Source organism: Acromyrmex echinatior, chromosome 5 (assembly GCF_024713525.1).
Source record: "Acromyrmex echinatior isolate Ae372 chromosome 5, ASM2471352v2, whole genome shotgun sequence".
Taxonomy (NCBI): domain Eukaryota; kingdom Metazoa; phylum Arthropoda; class Insecta; order Hymenoptera; family Formicidae; genus Acromyrmex; species Acromyrmex echinatior.
This window is the reverse complement of record NC_141856.1, coordinates 3,304,668-3,326,400: the sequence shown is the minus strand read 5'-3', so window position 1 is coordinate 3,326,400 and position 21,733 is coordinate 3,304,668. Positions and strand designations below refer to the sequence as shown.

The 21,733-nt window shown below is 30.5% G+C and overlaps 1 protein-coding gene across 2 annotated transcripts in view; it reads right to left on the bottom strand.

The window, feature by feature from the left end:
- Nucleotides 1-285: 285 nt before the first annotated feature.
- Nucleotides 286-21,733, bottom strand: part of LOC105145005 (uncharacterized) — a 253,216-nt gene continuing 231,768 nt past the window's right edge. For both annotated transcript variants that reach the window (XM_087406192.1, XM_011054300.2), the window contains one exon: nucleotides 286-21,256. In XM_087406192.1, the coding sequence (XP_087262318.1) occupies nucleotides 21,190-21,256 (67 nt within the window). In that variant the 3' untranslated portion in view covers nucleotides 286-21,189. The remainder of the gene's footprint in view (nucleotides 21,257-21,733) is intronic.

Sequence of the window (21,733 nt, the reverse complement as noted above, 5' to 3'; positions counted from 1 at the left end):
TTCTGCATTAAGGGAATTATAATCTGAGATAACAACTATAAGAGCTGAAATAAAGTAAATTTTTAATTTTTTCTTCAATTTTCTCGCCAAAGTTAATGTAGCCGGTGTTTTTTTGTGCATACTTTTATTGTGTAAAAGAATTTGGTGATCTATCAAGTCAATTCGAAAAAATTGTCGGTAATTCCTATTAGTTTAAGATACCCTTAATAGAGATTTCATAATTCTGGATATTCCAACTCTTCTCAAATAAGGATGACGGGATGACAAATATTTTTGTAACTATAATTTCAGGATTGAAACCGTTTAATCATATCTTTGTACATAAAATAATAAAAATTTGACATAAATTTATTAGAAATTACCGCAATATATTACCATCTGATGTATAAAGGATAGCGCTACAATAAAATAAGCATGATATTTTCTAAATTTTTTTGATACAGATTTATGCGATTACGATCGATTGCAGAAATTGTGTTTTTGTTTTTTGTTTCGAATATAGTGAGTCTATTGCACAGAAATTTGTATAGAAAAATAAGCATTAATGTCTTGAATAATAGAACAAACATTAAATTCTATGAAATTATGTTGATGAATTATGTTGAATTTTTGTGAGCTGAAGCATTTCATGCTTATTCTTTTATAAAAATTTCTATGCCTTACAGATGAATAATTGAAGATGTTTTTCTGTATTATTTTTCAACATATTCGCTTTTTATTACTTTATATGTATACAGTCCCATTACCTAAAGGGGCTCTGTTTGAATAATTATCCTATTTTATTGAAATGAGTAAGTATAATTACCTTTTTATTTTTTATATGTATGCGCGCGCGTGTGTGTATGTGTATATGTGTGTTTACAATATATATATATATATATATATATATATATATATATATATACCACAATTGTATTATTTTATATAACGCAGTACTATATTGTGTTCACATTATAACTTATAAATCTATAGAATATAGTTATATATTTACAAGAATATTAAACATTAAGTGAAGATATTTAAAAAAATTTATAATTAATATATAAAGAAAAGAATAAAATCAGATGGAATAAGTAACTGTTAGTGAGATACATCACCTAATAGAAAATCTGCATTAAAGATTGCAAAATTACTGATAATATAAACGTATTTTGCTTTTATACATAAAAATGTTTTATATATTGGGTCATTTAAAAAGTATCCGCGGATTTTTCATTCAAAAATTGAACAAAAAATCGCGGATACTTTTTAAATGACCTAATATATATATATATATATATATATATATATATATATACACATATATATATATATATATATATATTATATCGATTTATTTCAAGGCCTACGTTACAAGTGCATTTCAATCAGAGGACATGAATATGTTATTATTTGATCTTTGCAATTTAAATATGTATATATGTATATATAAATGTATTTTTTAATTGCAAAAATCATATTTCGCATAATATTCTGCAACTTGTTTTATTGTGATGGCACAGATTTTCCATGTTTATCGAATTCTGCACAGATACAGCGACATATCTTTTTTTATTTGAAAATTTCGCATCTGAAAATTTTGAATTAATCTCCATGACCTATTAAAGTGAGAGGACTATTTGCATTAGCAGCAGTACCTATATCAGCCATAATCATATAAGCAATACATTCTTAAAAAAAGCAAGAAAACAAAGTAGAGGTATAATTAATAAAAAAATAGAAAAAATTTTATATGATGTAGTATTAATGTGTTTAAAAAATATTAAATTCGCACATCACCGTCAAAATCATTCTGTGTCACAATCTTTTGTATGAAATTTTATATATAAATACTGTACTGTATTATTCATTGGTTGTTATAATATCAATATAAAAATAAATTACGTAATTAAATCCTTTATTTGTATGGGCCTAATCTAATATGCTATTTAATTTTTAGAATTGTTAATAATTTTATAATATATTTGTTAGTGAAAACAGTATTATTATTGTATGATTATGGATGCTTTGTGCACCTTTATCAGTAAATTGTTTATCTATATTGTATGAACATAGACAGAATAATACTTTTGCGGAATAATTTTTTGTGAAATACAAGAATCAAAATGAAATTAGGACTATATAAAATAAGTGAAATTTCACTCACTCATAGAAAAAAATGATATTTGGGATACAACATCCAGAGATAAAAATGACTAAAATTATAATTTTCTACTTTAGAAATTTATACACGTAATGTATTATAATTATGTATGTGTGTGTGTGTGTGTGTGTGTGTGTGTGTGTGTGTGTGTGTGTGTGTGTGTGTGTGTGGTGCGCAAGTGCATGCGTGTGCGTGTATACATGTCTCATATTAACATTAACACCGAAATATCTCAAAAATTATAAAATATACAAAAAAATGTTTCAGACAAAAATCGTAGGATTAAAAAGTCTATTTACTGATCATATCCGTTTGACATTGAATGACATTGCCAAGATTAGGACGAGATCACTTTGCATTTTTTAAACAGAACCTTCTAGATTTTGTTATTATAAGATATTATTATAGCTCTTCCTGAGACTTTTCCAAAACACTATAGTTTAATTCACTTTGGATCAACTGTTTTGAAGTTATCGAGATTTATTATATCTACTCGATATAAGCCATCCTGTCGTCTTTAACAATCGCATAAAGTTTCGATTACCACCATTGCCCACGCTGTGTATTGTCAGCGACAAATATCGCTGTACACGGAACGCTATGGCGAAAGCACTTGTTGTTTTAGAAAGTTGTGTAAAGGCAAGCTTTCTGCATGTTTCTATTACAACTTCTCTTTCGATCTAAATTAGACTCATATAACTTTGCTAGATATAAAGTATTTTATATGTACCGCATGTCTTTTTGTCAGAAATTTAAAAAAAATGATGAACTTTATTCGTGTCACACAAAATAAAAATTCTTAGAATTCTATTACATACATGTATGTATAGTTCTACATACAATAAAATATATAGTCCTCGAAAATAAGATTTTTCAGCGTCAATTATGTCAGCTACATCAGGTATGTTAATTATTGCTGGGCAGTTGCAGTGAAGTTTTTTAGTTTTTTATTAGTTTTGTTTCAACTCAGATTCTGATTTCTTGTACTTAAAGAATGGCGAATTATACATCAAATAAAGTAGTGAGTATCCTGTTAACTCTTGGCTAACTAATGCAACAGGAATTACAGACGTTCTTTCCATCGTTATGCTGAGTTATATCCTAATCGTTGCCATCCGAGTGTTAAGCAAATGATAAATATTGAAAGAAATACATTGCTCGCAGAAATACATTATTCGCCAGAGAAACAGGCTTCTAAACAATAATGATCCTAAACTCCTCGCAATTTTGGGCATAGTTTATTTCAATCCACGTCAATACTCGATAAGTAGAACATGAATTAGGAATCCCTCAGCTCATTAAATGTTACAATCCGTACCATTCGTATCACATCAATCTGAAATAAGAATTAAGCGAAGATTATTGCAAACTGAGAATTCAATTTTGTAGATGGGCACGATGCATTGAAGCAGAATCCAAATTTCTTTTAAAATGTCTATTTCAATGACGAAGCTATATTTCATAGCAATGACAATCTCAATAGACACAATATTATTATTGGTCACCAGTAAATCCTCACTTACCGATACCGATAGGTGGTCAATCAGCATCATTGGAATCTCCACGTTTGAATTGGCATATGTAATGGTCAAATTATTCGATCGCATTTTCTAAACATACAATTAATTGTCTAATTTACTTAGACTTTTTTCAAAATTATTTAACAGGATATCTTCAGAACATTCCATTGGATATCCTCTAAAGATTTTGGTTTCAACAGAATGGAATTTGGATCCAAGCACATTATTCTCGAGATGTTCAAATTTTCTTAGATCAGCAATATTCAAATCATTGGATAGATCTAGGAGAATCAGTAGCCTCTAAGATTACCGAATCTAAATCTTCTTGCTTACTATTTATAGGGATGTGTGAAAGATACTGTGTATCAGGAAGTATCAACCACGAGATTAGATATAATGGAAAGAGTCAGAAGAGCCTGTCGAAGCGATAATGCTGCAAATATTCAAAGGAGTCCTACAAAACTGTAGACGCAGAATGTACTTGGAAAATTTTAACAGTGCACACTTTGAACACTTAATTCAAATAGTGATGACAATTAGGCAAAATTCTTTAATCTTCCGATTTTGCTTTCATTAGCTAGATCATCTTTTGATCTTGCCTTAGCTAGTCGAATTATCTCTCGATCTTCATTAACTAAATCAACTATCGATCTTTATTGGCTAGACATCTTACTATAAATTTCGATAACTTCACGACTGACCCAAAATGAATTAAATTAGTATTTTGGAAAGATCTCAGAAAGAGCTACAATAATATGCAATAAAATCTAGGAGGTTCTATTTAAAAAATTTAAAGTGACCTTGTCCTGATCTTGGCAACATCGTCTAATATCAAACGGATATAATCAGTGATTTTTTTAAATCCTACAACTTTTGTTTGGAACATTTTCCCGTATCTTTTATAATTTTCGAGATATTTCGATGTCAAAGTTAAATGGGGCATCCTGTATATATGTATACAATGCGTAACGTTCAGAAATCGGCCTGAACGTGTAGTGACGCCTACTGTTCCTCTCACCTCTCGAGTCGTAATGGTCAAGCCACCATTCGCGCGCGTAACGCTGAGCACTACACACTTCAGGCCGGGATCAGAAACTCGACACGTTTACGCCATTGATTTTGGATAATGCTAAGTATGGGTAGAAAAGCTTTCCAGATAACCATGAAAAGGTTGATGATAAAAATGGACTGATTAGTTACAAGATAACAGACGTCAAATGCGTCCATTTGCTAATATATATCACTTGATTTCGATAATTCGTGCAATAATAAAACGTTTCCGATAATTTAAAGTAAATATGAAATAGGCCGAAAACCGGCCTTATGGAGAATTCTCCTTAACAAAATTTTTTAATAAAGAATTAAGACTCTTGAATTTTTAAATAGCATCCTATAATTTTTTTTATAATATTGTATAATATTGTGAGTCTTCAAGACGAATTCAACGCATTATGTCGAAAATGTCACTTTCATGACGTTTTATTGATTTTATTGACATCAATATACAAAATTATTTGTAATAGCAGTACTTATAGTTCTGACTAGAAATGTACGTAGGATCTTTCTTAGCCTATAATAGTTAAAAAATATCTTCAAGATAACATTGGAAATCGTGTTATGAGTATATGTGGATCAGTCCAATAACAGTCAAATTTTCCAGATTTATCTTCGATGGATTTTTTCTTATCGGGGACATTTGAAATTTTTTATTATATCAAACACTTTTTTATATCCTTTATATTTTTTATATTGAAATAATATTTAAGATTTCCGAGAAAGAATAATTATAGATTGTAACTTTCAAATCAAAATAGTATAATAACTGCTATGCATAGAGTATTTTCTATTTGGTGATACAAGTCGATGCAAGTGTCTTTCTATTTTTGTTACTCTTTGAACATTAAGAAAGATAAAATGATGATTTATATCGATTTGTGTAACTAAATGGAAAGTATCCATAATTGTTAAAAAAGGTAGAATATTGTGTTGCAGAAGGAGGCAAGCAATTTGAACATAGACAAAAATAAAAAAAAATTGATTATCTGATGTTAAAAAATCAATAAAATTTATTCACATAAATAACAATTTTTCATTATTAATGGATACTTATGATATATGTATATTATGTCTTTATAATACTTTATGTAGAAAATTAATAAAACTTCAAAGGTGACACTCTCGATAGTGCGTTGCTTGAATTCGTTTTGAAAACCTACAGTATCATGGAAAAATTGTATGCTATTAAAAAAATTCAAAATAATCTTAATTTTTTAATTTAAAGATCTCTCCATAAAAATTAAGATAACGACATTGGTTTAGGAGGAGATATAGTAAATAAAAGTTCTATAATATATAGAGAATAACATTTACGACTCTCATCTCCCCCCTGCCAAGGGATAAGAGTCGCTTTGCGCGGAAATCGGGCGCCCTGAAGCAGGGGAAGGAGGTAGAGTAAAAGTCGCTTCGCGTGGAAAGTGCTATGACTTTATTATGAAACTTTAATTTATTATATCTTCTAAACCAATGCCATCCCCCACTTAATTCTTGTAGGGAATCATTCACTCTCCCCTACAACATATCTAAAGGACATTTAAATTGGTGAAGTGACACCTAAAATTGGAAATTTATCAAAAATTTTTTCGACCCACTTTAAATGAGTCAAATATTTCGAAAAATATGAAAGATACGAAAAAAAGTTTCACATAAAAGTCTGAAGGAACAGATAATGGTAAAATTAATTTAAAAAAATATATATTTAAGGTCATATAAACGATATCGTCACTTTTTGAAACAGAATTATGATTTTTTATAATATAATATGATTCTTCTGATTATTTCGCACATAAATGTATTAATATAAAACTATCAAAAACTCAATAGTATATGAGAGATATTTTATAATTTATACTGATACATTTTGACAAAATGTTAAATATCTTGTAAATTATTAATTTTTTGTAATTGCCTTATACCTTAATATTTTTATGGATAAAATAATGAAATGAATTTATTGGTGTAAAGAAAATAAGAAATATATCAAGCGGACTATACTTCCATGTGGTGCATCCTGAGTAATACCCGAATAATCCAAAATTATCATTAAAAAGCTATGAAAAATAAAGATTATTATTTTGGCTAATTAATGGTCGTGAACATATAGGAATGTAAGCAGAAAGAAAGTGATTCAGACTCGCGGTGTTCGAAAAAATATAATTTACTCAACGCTCTGAATTTACAGGATTTTTTTTCATGGGAACAGTTGATCGAATGCAAAGTTTCTATCCTCTCGAGATCGTTTGCATCTTCTCTCTTTCATTTGAGAGCTTCCTTCGTACACGTTATTTCCGCAGGTCGTTATTATTTATCATTAGATTTACAGTTATGATTTTAAATAAGAACGTTTTTTATTACATTTTAGATTTGCTGCAGCCATTTAGATATCGAAAATTAGGAATTGAGTATAACAATTACATTTATTTTACATGTGTGTCAAGTTATAAAGAAAAAAACTATTCAAGAAGCGTCACTCGAAATCGGAGAATAGAATACATTTAAACACTTACTGTCTTCGCAGATATTAACTGTGTTTATCGATAATGTTGCGTATGAGCTGTATATATATATATATATATATATATACATGTGTGTGTGTGTGTGTGTATGCGTATATTGCAAGTTTGTATGTTGAAATCTCTGCGAAATCGTCGAATTCAAGAGTGTGATGATATAATAATCGCAATATTATGATTACGATTACAAATAAATAACTATAATATTCTTGAGGTTTCCACAGATGCATATAAAAATTATGCGTTTCACGAGTTTTCTCCGTGTTCAGATCCATTTTTGGAATGTCAACATTTCATGAACCTTGCAGTCCTCGCCTTCATTAGGGCGAGAAGCAGCCTAATACTGAGCTGTTCCTTTGAGCCGTTCCCTTTATATTACGCTGCTTGTTGGTGGTGGGGGGGGGGGCGAAGAAAAGAATTGTGGGAGGGGGGGGGGAGAGGAAAAAATCGGTCGGTCTTCAATAATTGGGAAAATGGTCTTTCATATTTTATTTATGTAGCCATTATCTCTATTTAGATCATTAGGATGTTTTTGTATCTCTATGGCTTCTCTATACTTTCTTGGAAAGTATGATGTAATGTTGTGGCTATTGTGATCATTTTTTTCAAACAGTATTTGATGTCCTATTTCAATGTTATGTTCTAATAATGCCAACTGCATAGCGTATTTTAGCCTGATCCTACATTGGTGTTCTTTTATCCATAGGTTAACGATTCTCCCGGTTTCTCCAATACTTGCTCGCAGGAACAAGATATTTTATAACTCCTGCGAAGCTGAGTGGAAGTCTTTAGGATTTCTTAAGATTTGTCCTATCTTTTTAAGTGATTCGAAGATAGTTCAGATATTATGTTTGTTTAATATCTTGTCAATCCGATCTGTTATTCCTTTAACATATGAGAATGGATAGGATCCTTTTATCTGATTGTGTGTCAGGGACCGTTATATTGTTTACATATTACATGATTATTTTGGTTATGTCTTTTGTGTCGTGTCCGTTTTTCTGTAAGGCTTTAGGTGGTTGAGTTCTGTCTGTAAATGTTCTTTGTCAGAGAACCTGAAAGCTCTATGTATAAGTGAGTTGATTGCTGACTTTTTGTGCTGGGTGGTGGTGGTGGTGGGCGACTCGGCATGTAGATATCTATCTGTATGTGTTGATTTTCTGTACACTTGATGGCCTAAGGTACTATCAGCTTTCTTAGAGATAAGAATCTAGGAAGTATCAGTAGCAGACTGCTTTTCGCTCTGAAGTGAACTGCAAGGTACACGAAACGTTGGCATTCCAAGAATAGATCTGGACACGGGGAGAAATCCCGCGAAACGCATAATTTTTAAATAAATAATGATTTTTAAAATATAAAAGTAGCTATAATTCGGAAACAACTGACTTTCGAATCTATATAGCCTCTTTTATTTTCCTTGGAATTCGAATTACTCAAGAAATAATAGTGCGAGTGAGTTCCAGACACCCAATATATATATATATAGTCTGCCTCATTTTAATCACTGTATTCAAATTTTTCTGGAACTATGCAAGATATCGAAATTCTATTTTTACGATGTTATGGTCGAAGGTGACATATTTTGATTAACCATTAGGTTCGACCTTGAGTGAAAGCATTAAGGCCAAATGAAGATCGATTTCATTTTAACAAATGATAACCTAATTTTTTAAATATCTACGTTCATAGCTGTATTCATTACGAGCTTATATCAAATGCTTATTCACAATAATCGCCTTCGTGCATGTTTGAACTGCTGTTACGAATGATTACGCCCTGTCTACGAATGCAGAGGCAATACAATGTCTAAATAACCGCGACACATTTGATAGGGTTGTCGGCGAAATGTTTTGACAGGCCGTTGTAATTCGCGCTTTCAACTTATTGGTGTTAGGGACCTAATCAATAATGTGTATTGTGTCGATTCATATAGCCTACATTAGATTAGTTACTACGTTTATACGGCTAATAATAATAACATCGATGTTATAACTTCGAAGTAAATCAAGCCATGTAAACGTAGTCATTGTTTATATCCTTGACTATTTTTTTCTGTGTTTCCTAGAATCGATTTTTTCTTGAGATCATACTTATCATATTTACTAACTGAAAACAACAGCTTACACAGCCGACTAGTAGTCCTTGGACTGATTGTGAGTACGGATGTATACAGTTGTGTCGATGATTACAGTGATGATTACAATTGGAATGCAATTTGTGTCCCCCGTGTGCATGAAAATGTCTAAAGATATTGCAATTGGGAAGCATTTTTTTTTTGTATTTTCTAAATTTGACTTTTATTTCGTTTATCGGTGTCTATCTTCGTTCATTTTGAATTTTACAATGGTAGATTACATCAACTGAAATAGTGGATATGTCGCTAATTTTAGGCAAATGTCACGAAAATATTAGGACCGGCACGCATTTGAATCGCAATTATCTTAATAGACATTATCCAAATGACACAGTAATTAGAAATTGCATAATAAGAATGATAAAATCTAATTCACAGAATTCGTATACCATCAGAATCGTATGAAATTACCGACTCATAGTTTTAGATTCTGTTGATATAGAGCTTATAATAAGTATACTTATAATAAGTATTCGCAGAATTATATCGTGTACGGTATTCTACGATCAACTGTTTCACGAATATTGAAAAGATATAAGTTTCACCTTTATCATTAATGATTTAGTGCAAGCACTAACATCAAACGATTTCGAAAACAGATTCTGTAATTGGGCTCAACGCAAAATGCGGGATGGTAACTTTTTCTCATCTGTGTTGTTTTCTAATGAAGTAACTTTTACTAATATAGATCATGTGAATCGACGCAATTCACATTATTGGTCAGAAAGAAATCCTCATTGATACGATCTTATACTACACCAAAGGTCATGATCAGTGAATGTTTGATGTGGTATTGTATTGGATAAATCATCGGTTTTCATTTTTTCAATGATACTGTTACGGATATTTACAACGAGTTTCTGGAACAAAAGTTGCCAGAACTATTAGAAAACGTCAATCTATTAATTCAGCAAAAATTGTAGTTTTAACAATATTATATATTGCGAAAGATCGATAATCCTGATGAATTGATAGTGCGAACTATAACAGCCTGTCAAAACATTTCGCCGACAACTTATTAAATATGTCGCGATCATTTAGACATTGTATTGCTTCTGCATTCGTAATCAGAGATGGCAGTTCAAACATGCACGATTATTGTAAGTAAACATTTGATTTTTGTAAGTAACCATTTTATTTTTAATGTGCTTGAGTCATAATGCGTTGAGTTCGTAATAAGTACAGCTACAAACGTATTTAAAAAATTAAGTTGTCATTTATTAAAATGAACTTTAATTCTTTTGATTTTAATTCTTTAACTTTAATGCTTTCACTCTTGTTAATTATCAATAATATGTACTCCCTCGACCACAGTTCAGATATGCTTAATCCATTTCACATAACATTGTAAAAATAGGATTTCGATATCTTGCATAGTTCGGAAAATTTAAAGTGTTTTGATTAAAATGGAATAACCTGTATATATGTATACATATATATATATATATTGTGATATCCCACAATGGATGTTCCACAATTTTTTGTCAAGCGCTTTTGTTTTAGATAGAGCGGACTAAACTGAATCAAAAAATCCTCTATATTTTGCAATTTTCGCAATACGGTTAACTAAATGTTATTAATTACAAAAAATTGTCGAATATTGGCCTTCAATAATTTTTTGCACAAATACTTTACAGAAAACGTATAAAAAAAAGAGCATAAAAAAATCACTGCATAAGTTATAGTTTGTGATATTTAACTATCATTACACTAATTAAAACATTAGACGTTTCAAATAACAACAAACAATGTCACGACAAATTTCCATCTGTGCAAAAGATGTGCTTGAGATTCATCATTATATTTTTTGCTGTGAAACAGATAACGATTCTATGCTTACATATTTCGATTGGAAGATATTAGTGATACACAAATTTGTTAAATTAGAATCTAGAAATTCTCGTTCTACACTTTTCGTGATATGACAATTGGCGATGTAACATTATTGTACCTACACACACACACGCACACGCACGCACGCGCGCGCGCGCACACACACACACACGCGCACACACACACACGCACGCACGCACGCACGCACACACACACGCACACACACACGCGCACATACACACACACACACTAAGTGTTCCCTTAACTCGAGCATTCAAAATATTTCTGTTGTTTAATGGAAGGACCCCATTTGCCTACAAATCCATTGCCTACAATACTGTTTGCTTACACCTCATTCGTCTACAGATCGATTGCCTACATGTATTATGCTTATAGCTCAATTGTCTACATGCATTTTTGCGTAACTAATATAAAATTAAAAAACGAAGATACGTTTGTACATATGTATTATTGCTTACAGATCGATATAATTTAAGTGCCTGTAGGCAATCAATTTGTAAGCAATAATATATGTAGGCAATCGATCTGTAGACAAACGATGCTGTAAACAATCAATTTGTAGACCAAAGGAGCTCTCTTTGGTAATAATATAAAAAGAAAAGTAAAAGTAAATAAAATTAAAAAGAAAAAATTGTATGTTTTTGAAAGAAATAATATTATGATAAGCAAAGAATTTTTCTCAGGGTTATATTTTTTGAAATATTAAGATCATTGTCATTTTTCGAAGTAGAATTATATGATATTTTACGTAATATAATTTCTCTAATTATTCTGTAGATGAAAGTATTAAGGCACAGTTATAAAAAATCAATAGTTCAGATATTTTTCATACTTTAGCACACATGCACATTTTGACAGAATATAAAATACCTCGTAAATTACTCATTTTTTAAATAATCATATCTTAATACCTTTATGCACAGAATAATAAGATAAATCAACCTAAAAAAAATTTCTTAAAAAAGGAAAAAAATATTAAAAGTTAAGTAAAAATGATATTGAATATTACATTCCTTTTAATAAAAAACGCATACGAAATAAATGTAATTTACAATATATATATATATATATATATATATATATATATATATATATATATATATATATATATATATATTGGGTCATCTAAAAAGTATCCGCGGTTTTTTGTCACTAGATGGTGTTGATGGTCAATATATATATATATACCAATATATTGTACAATAAACAAGTATTTCATAATGCGAGAGACATAAGATAAATTGAAAATGACTAAAATGATCAACTAAATTATATTGAAGAAAAAATTTGGCATATGGCGTCGCCCGACGTCGTTTGGCGTCGTCATCGTCGCCATCGCCGTTGTCCCCATCCGGCGTCGTTTAAAATTACTAGATTTATAAAGTACCGCAAACTTGCCTCTATCCTGATGCAAGACGCGACTATTTTAAACTTATGTACTTCTATGAATGTTTACTTGAGAAAATAAAGCCGTAAAATATGTGAATAATTTTTGTTTATAATTAGTTTATTTATAAATAATATGTATGGAATGTAAGGAATATGTACGAACATTTAATTGATATATTCTTTGATCTAATATGGGCTTATTTGTCGTTAAGATTTTAGTGCATAAAAGTACATAAAGATACATGTAAATACAGTATTTTCAAAGATGAAAATACACGTATAATAATCTCAAAAGTCTTGGATGTCTTAAACATTCTTGAAAAATTACTCGATCGGAGTGGACGTTTTCATCTACCCTATACCATAAGCGCAAAATATTCCTGGAATATTATATCGATATTATTTAAAATATTAGGTGTTGGAATTAATTCGTAGCGTTTTTTAATGAAAGAATGTTATTTATTTCACATGAGCATTAAAAAATACATTAATGAAAGTACTTCCCATCACTTGTAAAACGCTACGAATTAATTCCAACACCTAATAAATTAAAATAAATTATAATATTTCGAGAATATCATATAATATTTTCTAACGTTACGAGAATATTCTATAGAAGTTATGTCCACTTATGTAATAATCTTATATTATATTCTTAATATCTCTGAAATATTATTTATATTAAAATATTTATTATATTTAAATATTAATTATTTTTAATTTAGTGCAATTTAAATTTACTATCCAGTAACAAAAAGTTCTTATTAGTCTATGTTGCATCTTGTGCTAAAAAATGTTTTGACGTGATTTTAAGTACATATCCAGTTTTACAACTGCACGCTAAAATCATTTTTAGTTTTTAAACATATACTTATATTGAACAATTTTAAGTAAACTTATATTGAACAAATTAAAGTAAATCTTATAATACTTTTTAATGTTTATACAATATTACAATAACATTAAATAATGTTTCTTTTAATAATCATATAATATTATCAGGAGTGGATATATAATCATTTACTTATATTTCAAGAATATTATTTAATATTATATAATTTTAATAAAATATTCTTTGCAATGTTACATTTAATATTCTAAAAATGTACCTTAAAATATTATTTAATATTAAATAATATTATGCGCCTATAGGGTAGCAATCTAAGTGTACATGAAATCACATAAAATGATATAAATCGTGCACATATGTAGTGCAGTTCCGTTATATTGACATAAAACTGAGAAAGCTTTGCGGTACTTTATAAATTTAGTGACTTTAGCATCGTTGCTCTCATCCGACGTCGTCGTCATCTCTCTCTTTCTCTCTTCCTCCCTCCCACCTTCCTCCCTATCTCTCTGTTTGTCTTATGTATATCGATAATTATTACATATATATGCATTAATGTTCACTTATATTGCTCTCTAATTTTAATGTAATATTACTTAAATAAAACCATTGTAAAAAGCGGTTTAATGGACAAGACGCATGTATGTGTCACAATGTGAAAAAAATCTGAAAATCTTATATGGTTCCTTCTCGGAACTCAATCTCTAGATTTCGACATATGCACCAATTTTATTCGGACTAGTCGCAATCGAAAGACACTAATAATATTATATAATAAAAGTGTTTTTAGATTTTTGATTGTGATTTTAGTTTGAGTAATTTTAAACTTCTTTCTAAAGTTTATTGATGTCAAAACTTCAAATAAAGCTAGTGATAGCGTTACGAATTGACAACGGCACGAACATATATGTTCATACGTTAAACAGCCCGTTTTATATTTTTATGCATTGGACATTGCGACGCTTGATTATGTAAAAAAAAACACATAATTTTGTTTTTAAAAAAATTATGTAATTCGCAATATGCACCCGCATATATTTTTTTTAAAAAAGGAACTATGTGTTTTCTTAATACTAATAATATTATAGACATATAAGAAGATAGATCCTAACATTAGCTATTATTATGTATACCTGGGTTGGGGGCAGAATGATGCGAGAGGTAAAATGTCGGGGTAAATCTTTTTTCTTTGTGCATCTTGACCGTAAACTTATTTTGGTAACACTCAAAATAATCAATATTATTAGACGGGTTTTTGGCGCGACGGTGAGACAACGAACACAATAGTGCAGCCAATGTAAGAAAAACGCTTTAAGAGCGCCGAAAAGGAGCAATTAAGAAATATAAAATTAAGGAATTCCAATTTTTGTGGCTAGATGAGAATATTTTTAAGGGATGGTTAGCTTTTTACTCGCATCAAGAAAATAAAACATTATGTATACTGCATACAAAAAGTTTATCAGATGTTAAATTAGATTTGATTCAGTACTCACAAACGAGTAAACATATTAAAAACATAAAAAAATCAATTGATCCGATTAATAACAATAATAAATTAATAAAATTTGTCATAAAGATAAGCTCAAATAAGTCGAAATTAAAATAGCATTTTATGCTGAATACTGCTTTTTATATCGTAGATCATTTAATTCTATTATTGAAGGATATTTGTATAGATCCTGAAGTTGTACAAGATTTTACATTAGGCCGACTTAAATGCACAAATGTCTAGTTGTATATGTAAAATATAAAAAATATATTAATTTTTCAAAAAATTTTTAAAGCAAGAACTAATAAACTCCTGTTTACTCGATTGTAATGGATACGTTACTGAAGCTACATTCGGTGCGCATGCGCCAAAAACCTGTCCCATCTAACATTAAAAATTCCACCTTCCTCATCAATTTTGATAAAATTAGGCTCATTCAATGCGTTTTTGTATGAAATGAATAAATCTAGCAAAAAAGTATCGCTCTGCTCCGAGATATTAATCGTTGAAGTTAACGACTATTCAGATTAGAAAATCCATCACATCGATGGCATAAAGGAATATGAGAATGCGTAAGTGAGGCTAGAATAAATATTTTCTGCTTTAATTTCATTATATTCGGTGAGAAAAGTAGAATTCTTAAGTATTACCTTTATTTTAATATCTTTTTTTTTTCAGTGATATAAATGTCAACTGATGTCAAGATGCGCGCACAGAGGACAGCCCTGATGTTTTGCTTCTCGCACCGTTTCTGCCAAACTCAGCACATACCATAGAAAAATATATGGATGCTGGATCTTATATGTCTATGATAATTGATTAATTTCAATGTTCTATGTAAAAAAGTATTAAAGTATAGTCATCAAAGAACGTTTGATTTACGAGATATTTATATTTCAAAATGTGCAAAACAAAATATTAAATATCTTATAAATTATCGATTATTTGATAACTCTCTCAATACTTTCATATGCAAAGTAATTAAAGGAATCATATTATAATACAAAAATCATGTAATTTCATTTTAAAAAATGGCAATGACCTTAAAAAAATTTTTTGCTCATCATCCCTTACGGAAAAGAATGATTGGTCAGATATTGTAATCCGTGTAATATAAATACTACAAAAATCACACAAAAGTATTACAGTAACTACATGTAAATATTACAGGCAGTTGTGTGATATTTCCGCATTGTAATCGATGGATTACAAGAAAAGTAGTAAAGGCCATCCACAATGGACAGTAACTGAAGTTATAAGGCTGTAAGACACATCAAAAGTAAATTGATTTTCTGCTATAATAGGACACAGAGTAAATCCGTAAACAATAAGAGAGTACGTAGGAAATGGATTTCACCCATTCACACTTACAGATTTACTTTACGCTCTATTACACTTGCTCTCGACGTGTCTCACAGTCTTATTACCACTGTTTACTGCCATTGTAGACGATCCTTTATGCATGGTCTACAATAACAGTAGTGGATTAACAATAACAGTAGTGGGTTAAGGAAACGTAGAAATCAACCAATCATGGTCGTGAGGCAGATAATCAACTATGATTGATCGATTTCTATGCCTACTTCTTAATCCACTACTAGTACTGCCCATTGCAGATTACGCATTACAGAACAAACATTCATAGGCTATAAACTATTATAGGCAAAATACTATACAGGCAGGTGTTGTGTAACTGTATGTATACATTATTGTGAAAACTAAAAAAAAAATCACATTGTTTCCCCATGTAGTCCCATTTCTAATGTCATTTAACACTTTTGTTATCATCATCCGTGGTTATTCTTCCCAAGCTATATAAATTTTCAGCTAGCGTTGCTTTCTGCGAGTGATTACCCATCCATCTTGCAACCATGCCCAACGTTGCTTAACCTTCAAGATCGTATGGGAGCTAACAGTTCGTGATTATCCCTGAACATTTCTCGTTTATAGAAACATAATTATGATAGATGTTGGCAGTTAGAATACACTTTTTTCATAAAGTTATAATTCTTCTACATTCATTTTTACGTATATTCAGCGTTATGTATAAGTTACAATTTAAGGGTGATATTTCATTTGTTTTTGACGTACGACAAATTTTTCAAGCCTATTGATTGGCTATATAGAGAGATCCGAGGACCTCTCTGTTCTGTACATATTTGTCATACGAAAAAAACGCACAAATGAAATAGCACCCTAAAGATTAATGTATTCATGAATGTGTGTAATCTTCCTGTTATAGTAATTTGCCTACTGCAGTTTTTGCATTATAATAATTACACGCGTGTAATTCACTTTGTAATATTATTATCGGCGTAATTTCTCTCTCTCTCTCCTTTTATTACAAAAATTTACTGTACTTAACTAACTACACACATGTGATTCGTTGTGTATAGTAATTTCGCACGGGATTATAGTAATCATACGGATTACAATATCTGGTTAGTCTTTCTTTTCCGCAAGGAATATTTGACTTTTTAAAACAAACAACTTTTTCCTTTTATGTTTTGTCGTATTATTAAGAATATCAGAGATATTTTAAATGTCGAGGTAGAGAAAGTGTATATCCCCCCTTTCTCTCTCTCTCTCTCTCTATGCGTGCGTGCGTGCGTGCGTGCGTGCGTGCGTGCGTGTGTATGTGTGTGTGTGTGTGTGTGTGTGTAACGCGCGCGTGCAAGGTATTTCATTTTAATTGACACACTAATATATTTCGAGAATGAGATGTGGAATTGAAAAACAAAAGTTACGTAATATTGAGGGGGCATAAGATGGCTAAACTATCTTGAATATTATTTAGGACCATGATTTTAATAATATTTATTAAGATAAAGGTCAATAGAGGTTATTCTTCTTATTTTCATTTTTAATGTAAAAATAAAAATAAGAGTAACAACATCTGATTGTATAATGATTGAGATAATGACTTTAAACAATATTTGAAACATTTTAGTCATCGGATGAATACTTTGAGTAATGCTAATATCGACGATACTATAACCTCTAAGCTTTATAATTAGAGATTTTACGAAAAAATATTTTATGTTTTGAGAAGCTGACGAGATAAGCTATGAGAATATGTAATGAAAAATGAAGGGTCTTATTTAAAAAATTCTTGCTCTAATTGACAATGCCACCCAAAGTTAAACTAATGGCTGCGTTTAGCGGACTCAACAGTTGAGTGAGCGCTCGCTGTTGTTGATGTATTCTTTTAGATCTAAAATGCTCGAATGGTCTAAAAGAATATACCAATAACAGCAAGCGCTTCAACTGTTGAGTCCGCTAAACGCAATCAATGATATATCTTATGTTCCCTTCCACGGAGATTCTTCCTCTACCACAATACTTGCTAACAAAAGTGACAGTTCTCGTAATTCTATGTATGATACTTAGCCGTGTAAAATTTCGAGATAAACAAAGAATGTTTATATCTCAAAAACGAAGAATTTCCAAACTTACATTTACACGACTTTTTTTACATCTTTAGAGAAAGTAAAATACAATCACCAAAATTTATCCCCCTATTTCGAAAACTCTGTCTCTCTCTCTGTCTCTCTCTCTCTCTCTCTCTCTCTCTCTCTCTCTCTCTCTCTCTCTCTCTCTCTCTGTCTCTCTCTCTCTCTCTCTCTCTCTCTCTCTCTCTCTCTCTCTCTCTCTCTCTCTCTCTCCCTTCCGTTCCTCTCCCTCTCTCTGTATAGACAATTATTTCAAGTAAGATATATCTATAATTGAAACTCCTGAGTAGTTATCACAGCGTATAAGAGACTGTGATGTAAGAAATGGTACATTAAAATTTCTTGCTTGCTATTTATAAATAAAGAGATTTGGATAAAACAAAATAACGAAATCACTTTAAAATACTTATAAAAATGAATCTATCCTTCCTCCCTAATCGTTAACAAATAATCGTAAAATGTGAAGTGAAAATCTAGTGCTGTCGTATGCACATACGACAAGTAACGTTGGTAAATGCACTTTACATGCCTTTAACAACTATTTACTGACCTAGAGGGGAGGGAAGTAAGGATAACTTTGACACATTTTTGTATGTTTTAGAGCAGCCACATTATATTCTATTTTACTCAAATTCTCTTTATTTACAAATGCAAGAAACATTAACGTGTCATTTCTCGCTTATGATCCAATATAACTGCTGTAATTATTTAGGAGCCTAAGACTTCCGATGACAATTAGTGACCATGGCATGTATAACAATATACAGGGTGAGTAGAGTCCCTCTAGTAAGAATCAAGTCATGAGGGACATCGATCTCCTGGTCAGATTTCGAATCCCTTTAAACGTTGCCATTTGCGGATACTTTCGATGTGATAGTGAATCTGTGAATTAGTGTGAGCAACTGTTTCATGATGTGGAAGATGCGAACGCGAAATCGGACTATCAACTGTCAATCATGGTAAAATTGTGCTGTTCCCGACCAATGGCGTCTTTTCGCTCTTATGTCTTAACTCTTATTAGAAGAACTCTAAGGGTAGGGCATTTTAATCGTTCCAGGTGGATATCTTAGAAACTAAGAGAAATATTAGGAAAGTTTTATATAAAAGTTGTAGGTTTTCTTGGAGGAAAGAAGGTGGAAATAACAAATTTTGTATATGATGCAAGGTCTAATCAAGGTCAACATAAATTTTTTAAATAGACTATTTTTTACTGCTTATTCTTGTAGCTGAAAACAAGGCGTTTTCAAAATACTATAATAAATTATTTTTTCATTAAAATTTTTTCATTTTTCGAGTTATAAAATTTGATAGTTATTATACTGCTGACATTAGCATTATCCAAAGTGTACCACGTAGAGGTTTGTTAATCGGATTTAATCTGTATGTGCGTATGTGCATACGTATGTACGTGCATGTGTGGAAAGAAAGAAAGAAGAGTCAAATTTACACGTATTCTGTTCTTGTTTCTATTCATTCTCTAAACAGATTATGTTTGATGATCAATCAGCTCCAAGTCGACTGATATGCATTATTTTCCCGTACTTAGCATTATCCAGGATAAACCACGTACATGTAACGGGGATTTCAATCCTTTGGGATGCTTGATTTATGTGAGTCCCTTTGCCTCTCAATAAAATATCCCAAACAGTCGATCGAAAAGTAACTTTTTCCCTCCCCCACACATAAGTAATCTCCACATGATACACCTTGGATAATGCTAATGTTAGCAGTAATTGTCAAGTTTAATAACTCGAAAAGTGCTTAATGAAAAAATACTTTATTATAATAGTGTTTTGAAAACATTTCGACTTCAACTACAAAAATATGCAATAAAAAATAGTGGCTTCTATTTAAAAAATTCATATTGATTTTGACTTGACCTTGAAGATGCTCCATATACAAAATCAATTAATTCTACCTTCTTTGTCATAAAAAAACAACTTTTATATAAAACTTTTTTCTGTATCTCTCTTAGTTTCTGAGATATCCACCTGGGGCGATTAAAATGCCCCACCCTGTATAGTTTGTTTTGTGTAAGTCCTCTTTTCGTCTGGTCATTACTCTCATATAGCATGAATGAAACACACATTGAACGTAGTGCACTTATTTATACATTTTACATTGCTTTCATCTGCTTGTACTGTGTTATTTGTTAGAATTTTACACTATGACAAATGTAAAATTCAAAGAAACAGAATTGAGATAATTCATTTCAAAGAACTAGTCCTTATTCCGACAATTTTAAAAAACTGTAATATTTTCTATATGACCTTAGTTAAGAAACAAATATGTCTGTACAATTGGCACGCTTTGTCTGTTAGTAAGGAGTATCTGAGAATATAAAAAAGTTGGTGGTTACTTAACTGCCTATAAATGTAATGTAAATAAATGCATTTATTTAACTTACTTAAGTCGTAATATACTCCTTACAAACAAAGACCTTTGGCCAGAGTAATAAGTTTTTGGATAAGGCTTTTCAATATACATTCTAAGACTTTTTTCTAAAAAAAGAAACAATTTTATCTTTATTTCATCATTATCTTTTTCTCTTCCTTCTCTTGCCTTTTTGTTTTCTTGTCAACATTTACACACATACAGAACACATCTGTATACACATTTCAAACTATCCTCTAATGCTGATCTCTGTTGCTGCATGAATAGTCTTGACACTTTAAAAAGTTCACTAGTTATGTGTATATACATTCATTTAAATATCTTACTTTACAGATTAACAACGAGCCATTTAAGATGTGAGGCCATTGAGTAATTGTAGTTCATCTCTTGTAGAACTTTTATTTAACTGTAGAATAGTTTTGTTGAGAATTTTGATTTGAAGACACCCACGTATTGAATACATCTCTGAAACACAATAAAACATATAAATAATAAAATTGAAAACAAGACCGTTTATGTTAAATACATTACTTTAAATACGAAGCGCCACTACGGTCTGAATGTTAAGATGTTGAACTATTATATATATTCATTTAAATGAATTAATTTCAGAAATGATAATTGCGTGCTGATATGATCGTCGGACTTTCAACGTAATTAATCCGAAATATTAATAATCCCTCCAAATTTCCCAAATTTAATCTTAAAAAACTGTAATAAACTTATTGCGAAAAATATTGCTTCGGCCGGAAGTGGAACCGAGTTTATTACAGTTTTCGGCATTTATTACAGATCGACACGGAATTACGAAGGCAAGTCAATAAGTTTTTAGAAAAACATAATAAAACACATTTTTTTAATCGATTCATTTTTATTTCTCAACATAGTCTCCTTTCAGCTCGATATACTTGATCCTCCAACTTTTTCAAGCCATCCGAATAA